The 17,655-nt window shown below is 32.6% G+C and overlaps 2 protein-coding genes and 1 long non-coding RNA gene across 9 annotated transcripts; 2 read left to right on the top strand and 1 right to left on the bottom strand.

The window, feature by feature from the left end:
* The first annotated feature begins 1,342 nt into the window (after nt 1-1,342).
* On the top strand, nt 1,343-12,782 carry LOC126874630 (pro-resilin-like). Of its 3 annotated transcripts, XM_050636903.1 has the most exons (5): nt 1,343-1,557; nt 2,398-3,687; nt 6,073-6,158; nt 10,571-10,903; nt 11,257-12,782. In XM_050636903.1, exons 3-5 carry the CDS (start codon nt 6,144-6,146, stop codon nt 11,521-11,523), a joined length of 615 nt encoding a protein of 204 aa, XP_050492860.1. In that variant the 5' UTR covers nt 1,343-1,557; nt 2,398-3,687; nt 6,073-6,143; the 3' UTR covers nt 11,524-12,782. The 3 variants fall into 3 exon arrangements, with proteins under 3 accessions (XP_050492860.1, XP_050492859.1, XP_050492861.1); XM_050636902.1 differs by lacking the exons at nt 1,343-1,557; nt 2,398-3,687 and adding an exon at nt 3,792-3,918 and having other exon boundaries at nt 11,257-12,728; XM_050636904.1 differs by lacking the exons at nt 1,343-1,557; nt 2,398-3,687 and adding an exon at nt 3,983-4,008.
* Nucleotides 12,783-13,421: 639 nt separating this feature from the next.
* LOC126874627 (Bardet-Biedl syndrome 7 protein homolog) lies at nt 13,422-17,631 on the top strand. 5 transcript variants are annotated; one of them, XM_050636894.1, is made up of 13 exons: nt 13,422-13,563; nt 13,686-13,875; nt 13,976-14,144; nt 14,457-14,533; nt 14,609-14,861; nt 15,033-15,295; nt 15,394-15,583; nt 15,671-15,751; nt 15,876-16,022; nt 16,388-16,509; nt 16,575-16,684; nt 16,763-17,042; nt 17,483-17,631. In XM_050636894.1, exons 1-13 carry the CDS (start codon nt 13,422-13,424, stop codon nt 17,607-17,609), a joined length of 2,151 nt encoding a protein of 716 aa, XP_050492851.1. In that variant the 3' UTR covers nt 17,610-17,631. The 5 variants fall into 5 exon arrangements, with proteins under 5 accessions (XP_050492851.1, XP_050492849.1, XP_050492850.1 ...); XM_050636892.1 differs by having other exon boundaries at nt 16,575-17,042; XM_050636893.1 differs by having other exon boundaries at nt 14,457-14,861.
* On the bottom strand, nt 15,455-16,391 carry LOC126874635 (uncharacterized). Its single transcript, XR_007692922.1, has 3 exons — nt 16,063-16,391; nt 15,782-15,989; nt 15,455-15,570 (listed from the first exon to the last, which is right to left on the bottom strand). It is a non-coding gene; the product is annotated as an uncharacterized LOC126874635 (long non-coding RNA).
* Nucleotides 17,632-17,655: the final 24 nt, after the last annotated feature.

The raw sequence follows: 17,655 nt of genomic DNA, 5'->3' as shown, positions 1-17,655 counted from the left end.
CGGCGATAATATTTTTTATTTTGCAACACCATCCATACATGTACACTGGCGTATAATTTCAGCTCGTTATTGTAAATATGGAGAGAGGTTTAGTGGCACTATATATGGTTACAGCTTGATAGCTAAGCTTTTCAATGTTATCAATTAAAAGCATAATGGTCTTTTAATTTCTGTTATATCTTGTTCGAAACAAAAATGTCACTTATACCACTTCTCCATAATCAGTAATAAATGTGTATTGTGCACTAATAAATAACAGTCACTTGGGACTAATGTCACGTCAGTAGCCATCACAATATTAAATTAATATATAAATAATATATCATAAGTTCTAAATATAATCCACCTATTAGAATCTAAAACATCTTCATGCTTTATTAGACACTTCTGCAATTCTAGAAGATGATACTAATAGAATCCCAGTATTAATAATACAGACATCAATAATTCATCATAGATCCTAAAAATCATCTATGTAGAATCTAGGTCATCTTGGTTCACCATTAAATATTCCTACAATTTTGTATAATTTTGTATATTATATTTAAAACATTTGAACGCTAATAATAGCGCACAGACATCAGTAATGTATCATAGATCCTATAGATCATTGATCTATAACCTGTGCCACCGTCGTCATAAAATATTTCTAGAATTCTCTGTAAAATAATATTTAGAAGATTGAGATGCTAATGATGTAGACGTCACCGATGTATCATAGATCATCGATCTAGACCATCTTCATTTATTATCGGGCATAGAGTATATGAAAGAAGTTACGCGCCGTTGGTCGTGGGAAGTGGTGCGAAAAAAGTTGCGAAATACAAGCACTGACTGGGTCTCTACTCAGGAGGAGCACATCCATCTCGAGTAGGTTGCATCTATCTCTTGTGAAACTGGTGTTAGAATGCCGTTGCACGAATTATCGGATGATTACGAGTAGTGGTTACGCCTACTGTCGTGATTCAGAAAGAAATTCATCAATGAACATGCCATAACGTCTTCGACACGAATGTTTCCATTAGAATGACGCAAAATCCGTGTCTCTGCCTCTATAGTGGGCGTTGAAATATTCCTCCTGTGCAGTTATTTATATAATTTATGGAGTTCAGTATGTGCCTCGTTATCTTTGCTTTCGCGCCACATAAAAAGAAATTTATTGGGAAGAAGATTAAATGAATTATCAGAATAATCAAAATGATCAATTCATAATTTTTCATAAAAATTATGCATTTTTGCCAAGTATGGATATTGTCTTCCTTTGATGAAGACAACATGGATCTCGTTATGATAATAATTAGGAAGTCCAATATCCAATATTAAACAATATTTTGTGTTTTCAGAATCGTTGGAAACGAATTAGGATCCAAAGTCTGTATCTTCAGAAGATAATGAGGACCCGAAGTAAATATTACCAAAATGAGAATGAAGATTTGGTCAAATTGGAAACGTTGCCACGATGTAAACGCAAACCGAGGCATCTCCTCGGCCGTGAAAGGGTTGAAGTAACTTCGTGCTCTGCCCTGACCTGGTCTTGCTCGCGGTTGTTGGATGCATGTAAGGCTGGGCAGAAGGTGGATTGCTCGCTGAGCAATTCCGAGCGTGCGTACCCGCGCGTGCCTTTCTCCGTTTGCCTCTTGAATCCGTGCACCTTGGATGTGCCAGGAGATTTGCGACAATAGATTCTTCCTACTCCTTATAGAATACTAATTTTTCCATCTGCAATTGAAGAGAGTACAATTAATTTGGAATGTTAAGAATAAATGATCACAGTCTAGTGTTCATAAAGATTTAGAAATTCATAGAAAAAATACCCTTGCGTTGATGTAATAATAAATAGTATTTATTATCGCAGCTTAGTTTTATTCACAATTTTCAAAAATTAAAAAGAATATTAAATGTTATCGTTTGCATTATTTTTGCTTTGTGCTCTTCATATTGTGGTAGGATGGCTCTAAGTGCTATATCAAACTGTATCTGTACTCCTAGTCAAATTAGGGAAGATGTGGAAAACAATTTTTCATTTTCTTTATCATTATACAATTTTTATTGCAAATGCATTGATATACTTCATCTCTTATTTTTTATATCCCTTTATATCATTACTATATTGGTATTGTATAACTTAGTTGCCAACCCAATACTTTCTATACTTTCTAGTATTACTAATAGACCATGGTCTATATTCTTTAGTATTGTATCTTCAAATCTCACAATCAGCCTTATATATCTTTAATAACAATTCAAGAATTATCTTCAATAGCAACCAATATCTCATCTCACCACTCTTCAACACCAGCTCAAAAATATCTTCACTACCAATCAACTGTACCATATTTCTCATCATTAATTAATTTATTATCATCATAAATATAGTCGTACTTTTATCATTTACAGAAGCCAGTAATACAAAGAACCAGTCGAAAGGGTGCATAACCTCAAAGATACTGCGTTAAATAATCAATGAGAAGAATCAAAATCTCTACACCATAGATTTGAGGATTTGATTCATTAAAAAATAAAAGAAGAGAAGGAAGTGTTAGAAGTTGATGAGAGTGTACGACAAATCTGTGACTGCACTTAGCCGCATCGTGGGAAGGCTAATCCGGATCAATGCGATCCAAATGATCTTTCGAGGCGCGCGTTGACTTCTAGCCTCGAAGGTGCAGCATGAAGAAGTCATTCCATCGATTACATCGTGCTTCGAATCGGAAAGAATTTGATATTTCATAGGTGTCTGGAACAGGAGAGGCTGGATCATCACACTGAAGTATTTTGAACTTCTCTTGTAGTCATTGTTGCAGATGAAAACACATCATTTTCATATACTTCAAGTTGAGACCATTTTCCTAAATTATGGAAGTTGTTGTGAATAATAGAGGTTTGTTGTTTCCAGTAGATCATTGTACTTTGAACATCATAGAACGGCATAAGAAAATTCTTCTAAGAAAGAGTGAATTGATCAAAATATTCAATGTTTAAAATTGAGACGAATAATATGTATATCAACAAACATATATTCAGAAAAACGTAAGACAGCAAGAAGATGCATTTGTGCCATTTTCTACTCAACTCTTAAGATATCAAATCAAGTTCCAAGAATGATGAGAAATATTAAAATAGCAAACCTAACAGCAAAAAATTCAATCAATCTATGCTTCAACAAAATTACACCCTGTGATACCAACCCCTATAAAGGAATTATCATCCAAAAATCTGAACCAATATTATTTTGCTATCTATCAAAAAATATCTATCAAATGTAGTAATACTGTAATAATAGCAAGTCTGGATTCTACAATAATAAAATAACTAACACTACACATCATAATATCAAACTATAAAGAAGCTATTAATCCAAAACTCTGAAACAATCCTAATTTTCAATCTATCAGGAAGTGTCCTTCAACTATGTGATAGCAGCAAACCTAAAACCTATAGCAGCAAATACTATATTCTATGATAACAAACAACAAAGAAACTAACCGCTACTGCTAATCTATCAAAAATGAAAAACGTTGTTCGAATGTTATTATACACAAGGAACAATCTGAGAGCCAAAAGATAAATTGATGAATGAAGAGACGAAGGGGGAAGTGACGTGTTGCCCGATGAAGGAAGAAGGTGGTGCAGGATTCGCGTTCTCCGGGTCGACGATGGCAAGGTTCTAAGGCAAGGTGAGGCAAGGTAAGGCGAAACAAGGCAACGCTCATCAACGGTCCCCTCTTTCTGATCTTCTGGGGCCCCGGTCCCAACACGCGTTCAAGTATCATCTTATTAGACCCACGCTATATAAACCCAACCTGCCAGCATGCCGGCCAGTTACGTACTGACTTTATTCACAGCCGTGCCGGAGTGCATCGATATCGATAGTATAACGAGACACGTGCCCCATTGGAATAGTAATTTTGTGAATTCGTAAGGGCGGCTCCAGTACAATAGTTCCAACAAAACCTCGCCAGACCTCGGTGATATTTCATCGATCCAACCATCTGCATGATGACCACGGTGCTTTATTAATCCTCGTATTTATGCATGGGACCAGAGATCTGATTTTTTCGTCAAGTGATATTGTGTGGAGAAAATCCTGTTACGGACACCTTCTGTGATCTTTTTGAACTGTTAAAGATGCAGGAGGTAGTTTTGCTGCTTGGTGGCTGGAAAAAGGATTTTATGGATATAGTAGTGTAATTATAGTGTGAACTTAGAGTTTTACTGAATCATTTTTTAATATTTCTTTATGAGGATATTATATATCCCCCTTATCTTAGGAAATATCTGAATTTTTCTGAAACAGCTTAGCATTGTGTTCTGGTCCATATGATCAACGCAATTATGATTTTTTGATTCATGTAATGTTTGTCTAGTTTTATTTATTCTTAGATATATTTTAGAATACGTAGATGAATTTATAGAAATATACCAGAAGAGATAAACTCGCTAATTGATAGAGATCTAGTTTTCTAATTTAAAAAAAATACTTAAATTTCAAATTTAATTGCTACGAAATATCTTTTTATACTGGTCAGCCAGATTTTTTAATTTAATGGGATTTTTCCTTCTCTGAATCCTCTTGATTTCTAAATTAGAGAATTTTATATCTGTTAATTCTCTGACTTCTAAATTATGAAATTTTAATCATTTAAATTCTTTTATCCCTCAGTTAGAGAATGTCCATTCTTTCAATCTTCTAATCTTTAAATTAGAGAATTTAGATTAACTTAATTCTCTTATCCATAAATTATAGAATTTTAATTTCTTCACTTTTGAATTAGAAAGATGTTCTCTAATTCCTAAATTGAAGATTTCAAATCTTTTGATTCTTTGATTCCCAAATTAATGGCAACTCTCAGAACATAATTTTTGTTTCAAGTGAAGTAAACTGAGGAATGTGCAGGCAGACAGATATTTCTTCTATCTATACTGCAGGAAACACGCAAGGAAGATTTCAAACTAAAGTTCTCAAGTAGGGAGTGGTGTACATGCATGCGATGAATATGAAGAATTGTAGCGAAGTCTCAGGGTGTGGTTAACCGTGAAATGTCGTCGAGGTCTATTCAACCCTTTAACGCTACAAAGCACACGTTTTCATAGAAACACGATAATTTATGCTTCCATTCTAAACAAAGTCTGTTGAAAGCTATAATCTCTCTACCCTTTTATACTTAAGACCTTCAAGTCGACACAATGGTTTGGTATTTTCAATATCCCTCTCCTGTGTTTGCTCTTGACATCCTGCAATCGGCTAATGAGTCTTTAAGAATTTAACAAGCAGTATTTTAACGTCAACTTTGCCCTTATCGAGAAACGTATAACAATAATGAAATACATTTTGGTACATGACAAATTTTATTGTAAAAATTCTGTCTAAATACCTTATTCAATTTTTATTGTAAAATAGTTTCTTAAGGTTTAAATACATTGAACATTTATCATAGAACGCTTTTATTAACATATAATGTGTATTACATAAAATTGTTTGAAATTTCATTAGTACAGTGACTAGATGCAGTTGTTTTAATTATATTCGTATATATTCTCATAAGTTCAGGATCAATCTGAACATGCATGTAGAAAATGTAAAATATTTATTAAAGATCATAAAACAAATGACCCTACAAAAATATGATAATTTATTGAAACCAGATTTATCAAGAACATCAAGATTTTTAAGATTAATGATATGAAAATTGATAAGAAATATCGTTATTTAAATAAATTAGAAATTGTAAGTAGGAAAATAAAAATTAAAAAATCCTATTGAAAAAGAAACAGTAAGGGGTCAAAATAACCATATTTGTTCTGTTTGAAATTGTGAGTAGGTTGCAATAATTGCATTTGAAATTCAGGGGTTAAACTTTGCTTCTCCAGTATTAAATTGTGAAATAAAAATGTTGAATAAATTGTGCTGCCAATAATATTAATCGCATCTTCTTCAAGTCTCTTCGAGTCGATTGCATAGAGTAAATAATCTCAGTGTTCTCACGAGAGGGATAGTGCAAAGAAATAATTCAAATTTTCCAAAATTCATGGTGCTTTCATAAAGGGTTGATATGCTATGTCTTTCCACAGTGTTCTTTTGAAGAAAAACGGTGTACGTGAGTTAGGTTCGGCACTTTCGAGCCTTTAGTTCTCTTCACAACATGTTTTACCTTCAGGTGAGTACTCACTAAGAAAGAAATCCAACCTATAATAAGAAACCTCATATACTTGTATAATTTATTAATCCTTTAATATAAAATTATGAAAGCTTGATACCTTTAAATCTTTTTAATCAAGATCATAATGAAGAGATGTTGAATGCTACTTGTTCAGAGAGTGCAGGACTTAATAAGGTGACCTCTAACTTCCACGGTATTGAAGACAATTTTATTGCTGTTTGATCTTCTTTTCTTTAAAATCCATTAAATAACATTTGGTTTCTGTTACATTAAATAACAACTATCACAAGGAAATATTGGATACACGTTGTTATTTAAAATCATAAATATTTGTGTGAAGAGATTTGCATTTTTAACACTTTTACTATATGTGTACGATTAAGATACTTAATAATCACCTATCCCTAAAGTGACATTATCTTCTTCGGAAGATGCATAAATTTCTTAATGTCATTAAGAAGCGATTCAATAGTCTAATTATTATAATTATTTACAGCATTTCAACCGATGAACCGTACATAAATCTCAATAGAGCTGTAGAGAGAGGGTGAAGCTTTAACAAATTATCGCAAGTATCCCGCGTGATCTTCGAGGATCTTGCGATTAATCAGAAGAGATGAATCACGCGACGTAATTGATTTATCGATACCACAGCCCTTCCTAGGTGCTAGGAATGGTTAGAGAAAATAAGAATCGAGCCTGAATCGAATTCGATGTCTGTGAAGAGATTTTGATAATGATTGAATATAATCAAAGAAATTCGTGGCTGAGTATTTCAGTAATACATGGTTGGAATCTGTAACAATAAAATAAGGATCTTTAAAATATTGAAAGAGTATGAGAATATATTATTCGTGGAATATTAAGAAAAAAATGTGGATTTGGGAAATTAGAAATAATGTACATATAATATTCAGTATATCATTCATAGATAAAACAAAGAATTTTTAATTAACAAAAAATTTTATTGTTTAAAAAGGAAGAAAGTAATAAAAGAAACTACGTAAATTTAATACCAGTTTACAAGCAAAATTATTTATGAATGAACACGCTTGACAATTGAATTAATCTAAAAGGAAGTTTCAATATAATATGTTTCAATATACTATGATAATTTGATCCTAAATTACATTATAATTTTACATGATCTAATGAAGTGTGATAGAAAGTGCAACATTGCGTGACTAATAGAATTCAAATTATTGTTAGTTTCACGGATACTTTATGTCACAATGCTCTATTCTTTGAGTATATCATATCTACATCTTATTTTCTTCTTTGAGATAAATTTACTCTTATCGAAACTCAGGAAACTCTTTCACACTAAGCATCTAAGATCGTGGCTGTTTTATGCAACAAGATCCATAAACCTTAGATATGAGAGTCTTGATTGATTCATGGATACTGAAAGAATCTTTATTATGGCAACAACTTCCTTTAAAGAACATATGATCTGTGAAAATTTTTATATGCTCTACTTGATTGTTTCCTCATATCCTCTACCTTGTAAGAGAAAAGTGATGTGGTAACTATTATTGAGATGAAGAAGACTATTGCTATACTGATTTCCTGACAAGTATAAGATTGAATGTTTAATTAAACAATTATTAGAAGTTTTATATTTTTGAAATTGCTTCAGTATTCTTTGCTTTCAGTATTCTTCTGTAGATTTCTTTTTCACAACTTTGTTAAATCAACTTCCAGCTGTATGTTTCATGCAATTTGCATAGTACTTGCAATCCTTGATTTAAAAAGAACTTGCGTCATTTTGGCTGTGACAGTGAACATTAAACAATAACTTGCTTGAGACAATGGTGTAAGCCACCTCTTTCTTCAGTTGGCAAATTTAAATGAGCGACGATGCTGGTGAGAGAAGGCTGTTTAACATTCTTCGCAAGATTGTGAATTATTTTGCAATATTCCCGGCATTTCCTTGTTTCTTCAGCTTTTTGATTGGCTCCACTCCAGAAAAATTTCATAATTCTGTCTTCAAATGGAAGAAATACTTCTTGCTACTTTCCAATTAATTTCTTCCTCATTCTAGAGTGAAGGTCGTCATCATTAAGTCCATTACTAGTAAAAAATACAATATTTCATTCTACAAGGATATTCAATCTCAGAGAAGAAGAGAAGAGAAGAATCCATTGAAACATTTAATTGCATTTCAATAATTTTCTACAAAATTCTCTTTCTTCATCTTTCATACTCTCTCATCTCTGTATCCTCTTTAATAATAAGCGAAGGAGTTAAAAATTGATTTATGTTGGGTTTGGGTCCTTCTTCTTCACTTTTCATATCAATTGTTATCCATTTCTTGTCCTTTTTATAAATGGACTAAAGTATTAAATGTTGGTTTCCATAATAAATCTGTTTCCTTATATTCATTATTCTCTTTCTTTACCTTTGACACCAGATATTTCTTCTCTTCTTTTGAAATTCACTAAGGTGTTAAAAATTGGTTTTCTCAATAAGTTTCTTTTGTTACATTCATTATTCTCCTTGCCTTTCATAGCAAGTATTCCTTAAACATTAATCAGAAATGGATTCTATAGTGCACTGAACTAAGATCTCATGGTACATTCAACAGCAGAGCTCTTCAACTGATTGATATTTCCATGGGGCAGCGTTGCACGTGCCAGGTGAAACGTCGATGCACGTAATCGAACAGTAAATGAGCAGTTAATTGCATCGCTGATAGAATCTTTTCCACCTGAAGAATTACGGGACGTTTCATCTCAGGTTATGTTTGTTGCAACATAATAAGACAGTTGATTTCAGTTAATGAAGCATTTCAAGATATGGACTCCTCTTGAAATGCTACTCAATTTCCTACTGTTATTTTTAGAAGAGATTGTGGAGCTATTTGTTTTATTTCTATAATAAGACAGACCTGGTGCATATTAATTTAGCAATCAGGAACCGAGACGAGTCCGAAGGAAACAGTCTCGTACGCATTCATTGTACCGGGGTCATCACAGCCAGAAGATCAAGTAGAAATGAGGCGGAAGGCGTGTAATTAAATCGTTGCGAAATCCCTGCGAATAAGCGACACATACGCACAGTGAAATACAGTATTCTTTGAGCAATTACGTCGCTCTTTGTGCACTTCTTCCATTATTCTCTTCTCAATTGCTTCTCGTTGCTAATGATTTAATTTTACTTTTCCGATATTCTATTCCTAATTTATAATTGACCCATTTCTTCTTTCTTTTCATTCCAAACAAAAGTCTTCTCGATCACTGTATTCACTTATAATATCATTAATCTCTTCTTTTATGATTTTTAGTAAATAACTGAACATTAACTCTGTATTTAATTCTTATAATTAGATCATTTCTTCTTCCTTATAATTGCAACAAGTTATACTCAATAATCGTCTCTTTAATTATTCTTCACTTATAGTGATTGAGATCTTCTGTCTTATGATTTTTTTAATGAGCAAATAAGCATTAGTTGTCCATTGTTATAGCACCATGTCAGGTAATACAATATGAAAATATGACATACAGGATGTTACAAAAATGGTCTGAATCTTTAAAAAAGTAATTTAACCTGTGTTACAAATTCAATCTACCTTTATCAAATTAGAACTATGTATATTTTTTGCAACAAATCTGACTCGTTAGGTCACAATAGCTTAGTTAGAAATAAACTTGTAAAAATCTAATTACTACCACTTATACAGGACATGTATCCTAAGATGTTAAGTTTGCGTAATCTCTTAAGCCACTAATTAATGAAAACAACGCCCGCGAATGTCGCATTATACATCTGTCAACTTGTTGCCAAATCCAAGTATAGACTAATTTGCAACACGCCAACAGTTCATTAGATTCGCATCACGTGCTGCGTTTTGTGCCCGCAGCTGACACGCGTTTCGCAGAGAAGAGGAAATGCACTGCCATTAAAGGCTGCGCCATGATTCAGTGTGCTGTTGTGTAAATAGGAGTAGGTGGACGAAGTAGGAGGATATCTTTGAAGAAACAACAATAATCTTTGCAATCATAATTAGCTTCTTCTTCCTCCATCTATTACACAGTTAATTTTGTTCCACTTTTCCTATATTTCACTAGGAGATCCCCTTCGTTGTACCTGCAACAAAAAATTTCTCGTCAGAATCTGTCCTACATTGTAATTTAACAAGTAACATACATACATAGTAATTAAGTAAAATATCCCTTTCAGGACAAAGTTTTTGTTAGAGGTTATAAGAAAGAGGTATTAATAGAAACACTTTTTTTCTTATATTTTTGTAAAGAATTTGTTTTATTTCTTTTTATTAATAACAATGACTTTATTCTTTCTGTAATAGATCAGTTTTATTAAAACCAAATATATTCGCAATTTAGTTGATTAATAATTTGCTAAAATACTATTGAATGAATTTATCTATGTGTTTTTCATTGCAGATAGCAATACTTTGCATGGCAGTAGTGCACGTGATATGTGATCTACCACCAGGGACAAGGCGCAACACCTATTTGCCACCTGAACCAACCAAGGGATACACCTACGACACGCCTCGGATACCATTTACAAAACCAACCACCCCACGACCGTCATTTCCCACGACGACGCCGTATTCATCACGTCCATACTCCAAACCGACCCCCTCCAAATTTCCACCATCGAGAACTACTCCTAGCGAAGGGTATCCACCAACAGGTACCAGACCCACCCCAGAATTTCCTGATTATGGGACACCCACTAGGCCAACTGGAACTACTTTACCTGCTGGTGGGGTAAGTAACAGTAAAAATATATATCCTTAAAATATTTATAAACTTCTGTAAAGTTGTGTATTTTCCAATCAAATTGTTTCCCAAATAAGTGGTCTTTAGGCTACAAATATACATTTTTATAGAAAATAGATAAAATACTGTACTTATATATGTGATAAGAAATCTTCAGGACGCATATGTTGCGTCACTTTGTGAAAGCGAAGATGTTAATCTCATTCTATATTATACGAATTTGGAAAATTCTATTATCATAATTAACCCCAAAATTTTATCCTTGGTGATTTGAAAAATTGTATTATTACAGGTTAATCGCAAAACTCTAGTATCAGACGATTTTTTAAATCTAATTCCAGCACGATCATCATCATCACGAGCCAGGAATGCCATTCGACTTCAACTACGCGGTGAAGGAAGACGCATTTGGAAATGATTATTCCCACAACGCGATAAGCGACGGAGACATCGTCCGTGGGGAATACAGAGTCCAGCTTCCGGACGGAAGGCTGCAGGTCGTTCGTTACACCGCCGATTGGAAACACGGCTTTAGTGCGCAGGTCTCATACGACGGGAATCCCCGCTTTGACGTACCACGGCCGCCTGGCAATTTTGCTGGATATTAGACTATTAGTGGACTGTGGATGATTATGCATTTATTTAAAGAAAATTTACACTGTATAAAATGCGAAAATATAATTTCAAGAAAATATCTAAAATAGAAGTAGAGTCCGGATCAATAAAACTTAAAGTTATAATCAAAAGATATCAACTAGAACTTAAACTGAAAACTTAAAAACATGAACTAAGAATCATGAAAATACGAAAAAAAATTTTATAATAATTAATATCAAACTCTTGCGTAAAATTGTACAATGTAGAAATAGGTCTTATATATAAAAGTTACTTGTTAGAATTATGAAAATTGGATCCACAGTGAACGTATTAATCGAGACCCTACTGTACTTATTATAATATATAGTAAGTGAACCAAATCTCCATTTAAGTTCCACTTTTTTAACTATATTCTCCAAAATACGAAATTGCATAAATATCCGCAGTCTAGCTATTAGAGTCTAATCTGTGGTTGCGAACCATGTTAACACACGTTTGTCTTGCGGTTCTTATTGTTAGTCTTTACCGTGCTGTCTCTGTGTCTCCATTTGTTGCCGCTAACTAGCTGAGGTCATTGTCTGGATTATCGAGACGTTTCTTTCAGGTCGCTAGTGTCATCAAATAGGTAGTTCTACGAGGGGCGTCGCCACTGTCGCATGCAGAACTCTTCTTTGATCTTCACAATGGTTTTTAAAAAATGCAAAAATTAGTGAAACAAGTATTTAGAAATATTATTATTAAATAATACATAAATATTATTATGAAAAGTATAATTTTTTAATTGTTAAAATTATTAATAATTATTCTGAAACTTTGGATTAAAATTTTAAGATACGTAGAGCAAAAGAGGAATTCTGCAAGTATCCTCCTTTACAATCTACCATTTTGTTTATAGAATATAAATGAAACAATATTGTTTCTGCGATCACAAATGGTTCAATTCCAGCTGGTACTTATTTTACATCCCCTAGCCATTGCAAAATCTAGATCTAAGTAAAGGAAGACCTTAGACCAGAGTATGTTTTATATTCTTCAGTTAGATGTGTCCAATGGACATGGATATATAGGAGGAAAAAAATAAAAAAATTTTGATAAAGTCAAGGTGTACTTCTTTTCTAAAGCATAAAGTAGCAGCTAAGGACTAACTTGTAGCAATAACAGTTTGTTTTTAAGAACACTGATGGAACAATACTAACCCTCTGCAATAGTATGTGGTCTCTATGTATAATAAAACTATTTTTAGTTGTCAATTTTCATCTCAAACAAAAAATTTCAATAACAGATGATTTCTTAAAAACATCAATTGACATATCTTGATGATATGAAAGAAAGTGATGTAAAGAAATTGAAAGATTTAATAAATACACCAAATGATTATGTTATCTTTGATAATAAAAGTATACATGCTTTTTAATACATGCATGTGTGCATTTCTCCTCGTCTTCCTCAAATTTACTATTACATTACCTCCTACTATTACATTTAGTGTATCTTTATTTGATACGCTGATCTCTTTCTGTACGCAATTTTTTATTTTTTATAATATTATAAGTATTCAAAGAGAAGAGCGTAAAGAATGATTTGTTGTGTTAGTTTGTTACCATGGTTAAATTGATCGACGCGCGTGCGTACGTTTATTACACTCTACGATATTACAAGCAAAGTTGTAACAGCCTTCCTAATTACAAAACTAAGAATTTTCATCAAAACCTTAGAAAATTTGCTTATTTAGATTGAAATATTAAAATCTTTCTGATCTGAAAATATTAAAATTTGTTCAAGCATCTAGATATTATTCAGTGTACTGAATGGAATAATAAATAAAACTGTGTAAAAGTAGATTTTGAAAAATTTCTGTTTCATATTAGTATTTTACGAGATATAACAGAAAATTACATTTTGGTCCAGAATGACTCTGCCACTGTCAAGGACAGACTATACAGCTGTAGGTGTCACATCTAGGGGAACCACCAAGGTCTTCCCTGCCACAGAACACAGGCAAACTCAAAAATTTGCTGTTGCTGACCATGATGGCGTACTTCATGTCTATGGTGAATTTTATTCTTTACCTTTTAGAATTTAAACTAATACTTCCAAATAAAATTTGCAGGAAGATTTATTATTTCTTCATTTCTTTAAATAAATATGTAAAGACACTTGATATTTTAATAAGGTATAAAGAAAGGAGAGCTACAAGTTTCATTTAAGTCCTTACCAGGACCAAGGATTAACAAATTAGTTCTTGGGGGTACTGGACATGATAAGATTTACATTGCACAAGGAAACACAGTGAAGGGGTATACCAAGAAAGGAAAATTGTTCTTGGAATTTGATACAAACCTTATAGATCCTATTTCAGCACTGTGAGTAGATTAGATAGAAAAAAATGAAAATTCAAAATAAAAATTAATTTTAAATAAATATTTATCAATTCCAACCAGATTAATGGAGATTTTTCCACAGATATGTGCTGGGTCCAAATTTGGCAGCATGTGCAAGAGATCTTTACCATAGATACCATGATTGCAAAGATGCTGATTCCTATTTAGCTGGTGAAACTTTATATGACATTGTCCTCCTACCTACTGATGGCAATTTCATGTTTGCTATACTAGCTTGTGGAGATTGTGCTGTAAAAATCTTAATCAACAAGATAATAAATAATAAAAGTTAACTACACTATAGGCAGTACATATGCTAACATTGTAAGACTGTAAATGTTTATGCAATTTCATATTTTTATGAATACAATTGAAGTAATGGAAACTTTATGCATATTTGCATCTCCAAATTTCCCATAAAGGCATAAACATCCACAGTCTAATTATGAATAACGGAATCCAATTCTCTTTTGCCCCAATAAGCATTAGACTAAATACTATTGTACAGCCTAATAACTTTAATTTGACAACTTTAGATTGACAATAAATTTGGTTCTTTTCAGATACGAGTCCTTCATGGCACCAAAACCCCAGCAATCCTCAGACTTCCAAGTGTGCCCACAGTATTATCTCTCTATAGGTTTCTAAGTTTTCTAAACTATTTTCATATTACTTTGTTTATATTTCCCAAGTGTCTTTCAAGTATTTTTTATAGGGAAGGTGATCTTGAATCTAAAGAACGTGTTCTGGTTGGAACTATAGATGGCAAAGTGGGTTTGCTGATCCTTCACGGTAACAAAACACTGAGGATCACTTGGCTTTTGAATATGACAGGCTCAGAAGTGACTTCTTTAGATACTTATGAACTACAGGATGGTCTAGATATACTTATTGGCAGACAGGACGGTACCGTTGAAGTATATACTTTTCCTGAAGAAGATATGTTGCCTTTTCTGCGGTATCGTTATGTAGGTATAACATATTTAAACTTTAATTCTTAACTGTTTCAGTATTTTTAATTTCCTTAATTTCCTTTTTTAATTTATTCAGTGGTTTAATTTTTTAAATTCCCTAATAATTTATTGGTATAGCTATGTAAAAATTCAAAGAACAAACATTCTTAAAAATTAATTTCATAGAATGCCAAGGAAAGCATCAGTTCAGTGGTAGGAGGAATAATTGGTGCAGCAGGGTATCCTGAAGTGTTAGTCACCACATATTCAGGACGAATATTTGGCTTGACTACTAAGCCTCCTGGACTACTAGAAGCTGACCAGAATGATGGTTTGACCAAGTTAAAGGCAGAGATAGAACAATTACAGGAAAAGCTTAAGGAAGAAAAAGAAGCAGCTAGTTTTTCAGTTGATCCTTTAGCACCATTGATTCTATCTGTAAATCATAGGTATAGAATTAGAAGAATTATTCTTCACCTATCATTAAATAAAATACAATATAATAATTTAAAAAATCAAATTATAAAATGAAACTTATTTCTTGTAGAATGATTTTAAACAGAGAAGATGCATCATATTCTCTTTCCATAGAACTTGATACACCTATTGATAACATTTTGATACAATCAGATACTCCAATTGAATTATTGGATGTGGAAAGTAACAGTGCAGTAGTTAGTCTGTCTACTTGTAATCCTAGAGAAGGCAATTTTGTTCTTGCTACCTATCGTTGTCAAGTAAATATAAATAATTTAATCATTATTAGAAATTCGACTAAATAATTTAATATTTCATATTTGATATTTTAGTAATAATCTTTGTAGGTAAATACTAATCATCTTGAAATGAGGCTAAGGACAATAGAAGGACAGCCTGGTACTTTACAGATTTACGTCACTTCACAAGTATTAATACAATACAAAATTTCTAATCACCTCATTTCTGGTTATACCACAATTTCTGCAACAGCATATATAACTATACTAATATAATATAAAAATCTAAATATATAATCCTTTTTTTATTCAGGTACAACCAAAATGTTGTCGCAAAATATCAATACCCATATCTGCTCTTTCTCTTCATGTAAGACAGCACGAAGCCGATAACTCGGAAACTCACGTTGAAGGACCCTTTAATGAACTGAAATTAATTGGAGGTTTTACTGTTGCAGAAGTAAAATTTCAAATTTTGCAATGATAAAATAAATATTAACCCCTTAACCTACGATTTACGTTCGAGAATTTTGAACCGAAAACGTAAACAAGCTATTATTATACATTATATTATATATTATATTTTGCCCGATCATCGTACTACAGGCTGCCCGTAGTTGTAGGTTAAGTGGTTAATAATTCAGAACTATAAAGTTACTGGTTTCTACGCCTGTTGCCGAGCAACCTATCGTACACCTATTCATGAGAAGTCAATAGCTTGCTAGTCTACAGGCGCTCGAAAGTTTTAATTACCATAATATTCTGTACTTAATGATAACAAATCTATTATTTTAATATTTCTTTTTCCAATTCTACATATTTCAGATGCATGCATGGCTTTCTTTCGCGTTATCAGATGTGCCGGAGAGACCTCATTTGGAGGAAGGAGAAGCTACTTTGACATATGTCTCATCTTTCATTGGAACCCTCCTAAAATGCAAATACAAGTAAGTTCTATATTACATTAATAATATAAATATTGAATCCGATTTAATGATTTCTTAATTGTCAGAAAAGGAAGTGCAATTTTCCTAGGAGAGAATATATCAAGCATCATAATTCTCAGAGACATATTAACCAGGGAGGCAACAAAAAGAAAAATCAAATTAGACGTTTTCTGTGGTATGTTATATATCCATCACAATATGAATTACTATTTCCTTTTTAAGATTTCTTCTCTTATTCCGTATTTCTGCATAGATGTTTCTGATGGTAGTATATCCAGAGTATTGGAATTAATTTTTCCACAATTAAATGCTGCTCATGACCTAATTACAAAAGTAAAGATTTTGAATGCTCTGGAGGAATGGGAGTTGAAGGAAAATCCTAAAGAAAATCTGTGCTCAGAGTATCAGGAATTGATACAGAAGGAATCAGAGATCAAATCCCAAATGGCAAAGGACAATGAAATATTGGAGAGGCTACATGCAGTAATTACAGATCTCTATGTTGATTGGGAAAGAGCGAAACGTTCTCGTAGGTATGTATTAACAAATAATCTAAATCGATAAAATTTTGTACCACCTTCTTTCAAAGAATATAATATTCCTAATCTCCTCAACACTTATTATTCCAAGTATTTTTATTCAATAAGACAAAAATTTTAACAAAACACTTTTTTACTTAATAGAATTAATATTAATTATTAATCATTTATTTCTTTTTTCTTTTTATGCCGTGTCTTATAAATTATAGGGAAGTCTTTGTAAGAACACAATTTGTAATATAACAATGGCAAAATTTATATGAATTAACACAAAATTCTATAACTGTCTTTGGTTACTCTGTCGATAACGAAGTTGGAGGACCCATACACGTCGGGTGATATAAGAAATGAAATTTTATTGGGAGAAATGTTAAAAAATAAAAGGTTGTTAAATTAATTGCTCCACCTTCTATGTACATCTTATGTGATTTCAGAATCGGTAACAAAGACGTTGCGGAGAAGCTCAGCGCAGCCCTTAAGTCCAGAGAATTAGCTCAAGTTTTACAAGCTTTTATCGACACGAGTAACACGGTACCTCCACCATCCTTGTATAAAGATTGAGCTAACACCGCTTCTTTTTCTCGCTTCGTGGAAAATGCAATAAAAG

This window comes from Bombus huntii, chromosome 16 (genome assembly GCF_024542735.1).
Source record: "Bombus huntii isolate Logan2020A chromosome 16, iyBomHunt1.1, whole genome shotgun sequence".
In the NCBI taxonomy this organism is placed as follows: Eukaryota; Metazoa; Arthropoda; class Insecta; order Hymenoptera; family Apidae; genus Bombus; species Bombus huntii.
Note: the sequence above shows the minus strand (reverse complement) of the source record. Positions and strands in the feature narration are given on the sequence as shown.

Excerpts from the sequence above, each read along its gene's own strand:
- LOC126874630 (XM_050636903.1), top strand. Across the intron at positions 10,904-11,256 it reads CTACTTTACCTGCTGGTGGG|CACGATCATCATCATCACGA; the intron begins GTAAGTAACAGT and ends ATCTAATTCCAG.
- LOC126874627 (XM_050636891.1), top strand. The coding sequence starts at position 13,422 with ATGACTCTGCCACTGTCAAGGACAGACTATACAGCTGTAGGTGTCACA. Across the intron at positions 14,145-14,456 it reads TAGCTTGTGGAGATTGTGCT|ATACGAGTCCTTCATGGCAC; the intron begins GTAAAAATCTTA and ends GGTTCTTTTCAG. Across the intron at positions 15,752-15,875 it reads AGATTTACGTCACTTCACAA|GTACAACCAAAATGTTGTCG; the intron begins GTATTAATACAA and ends TTTTTTATTCAG.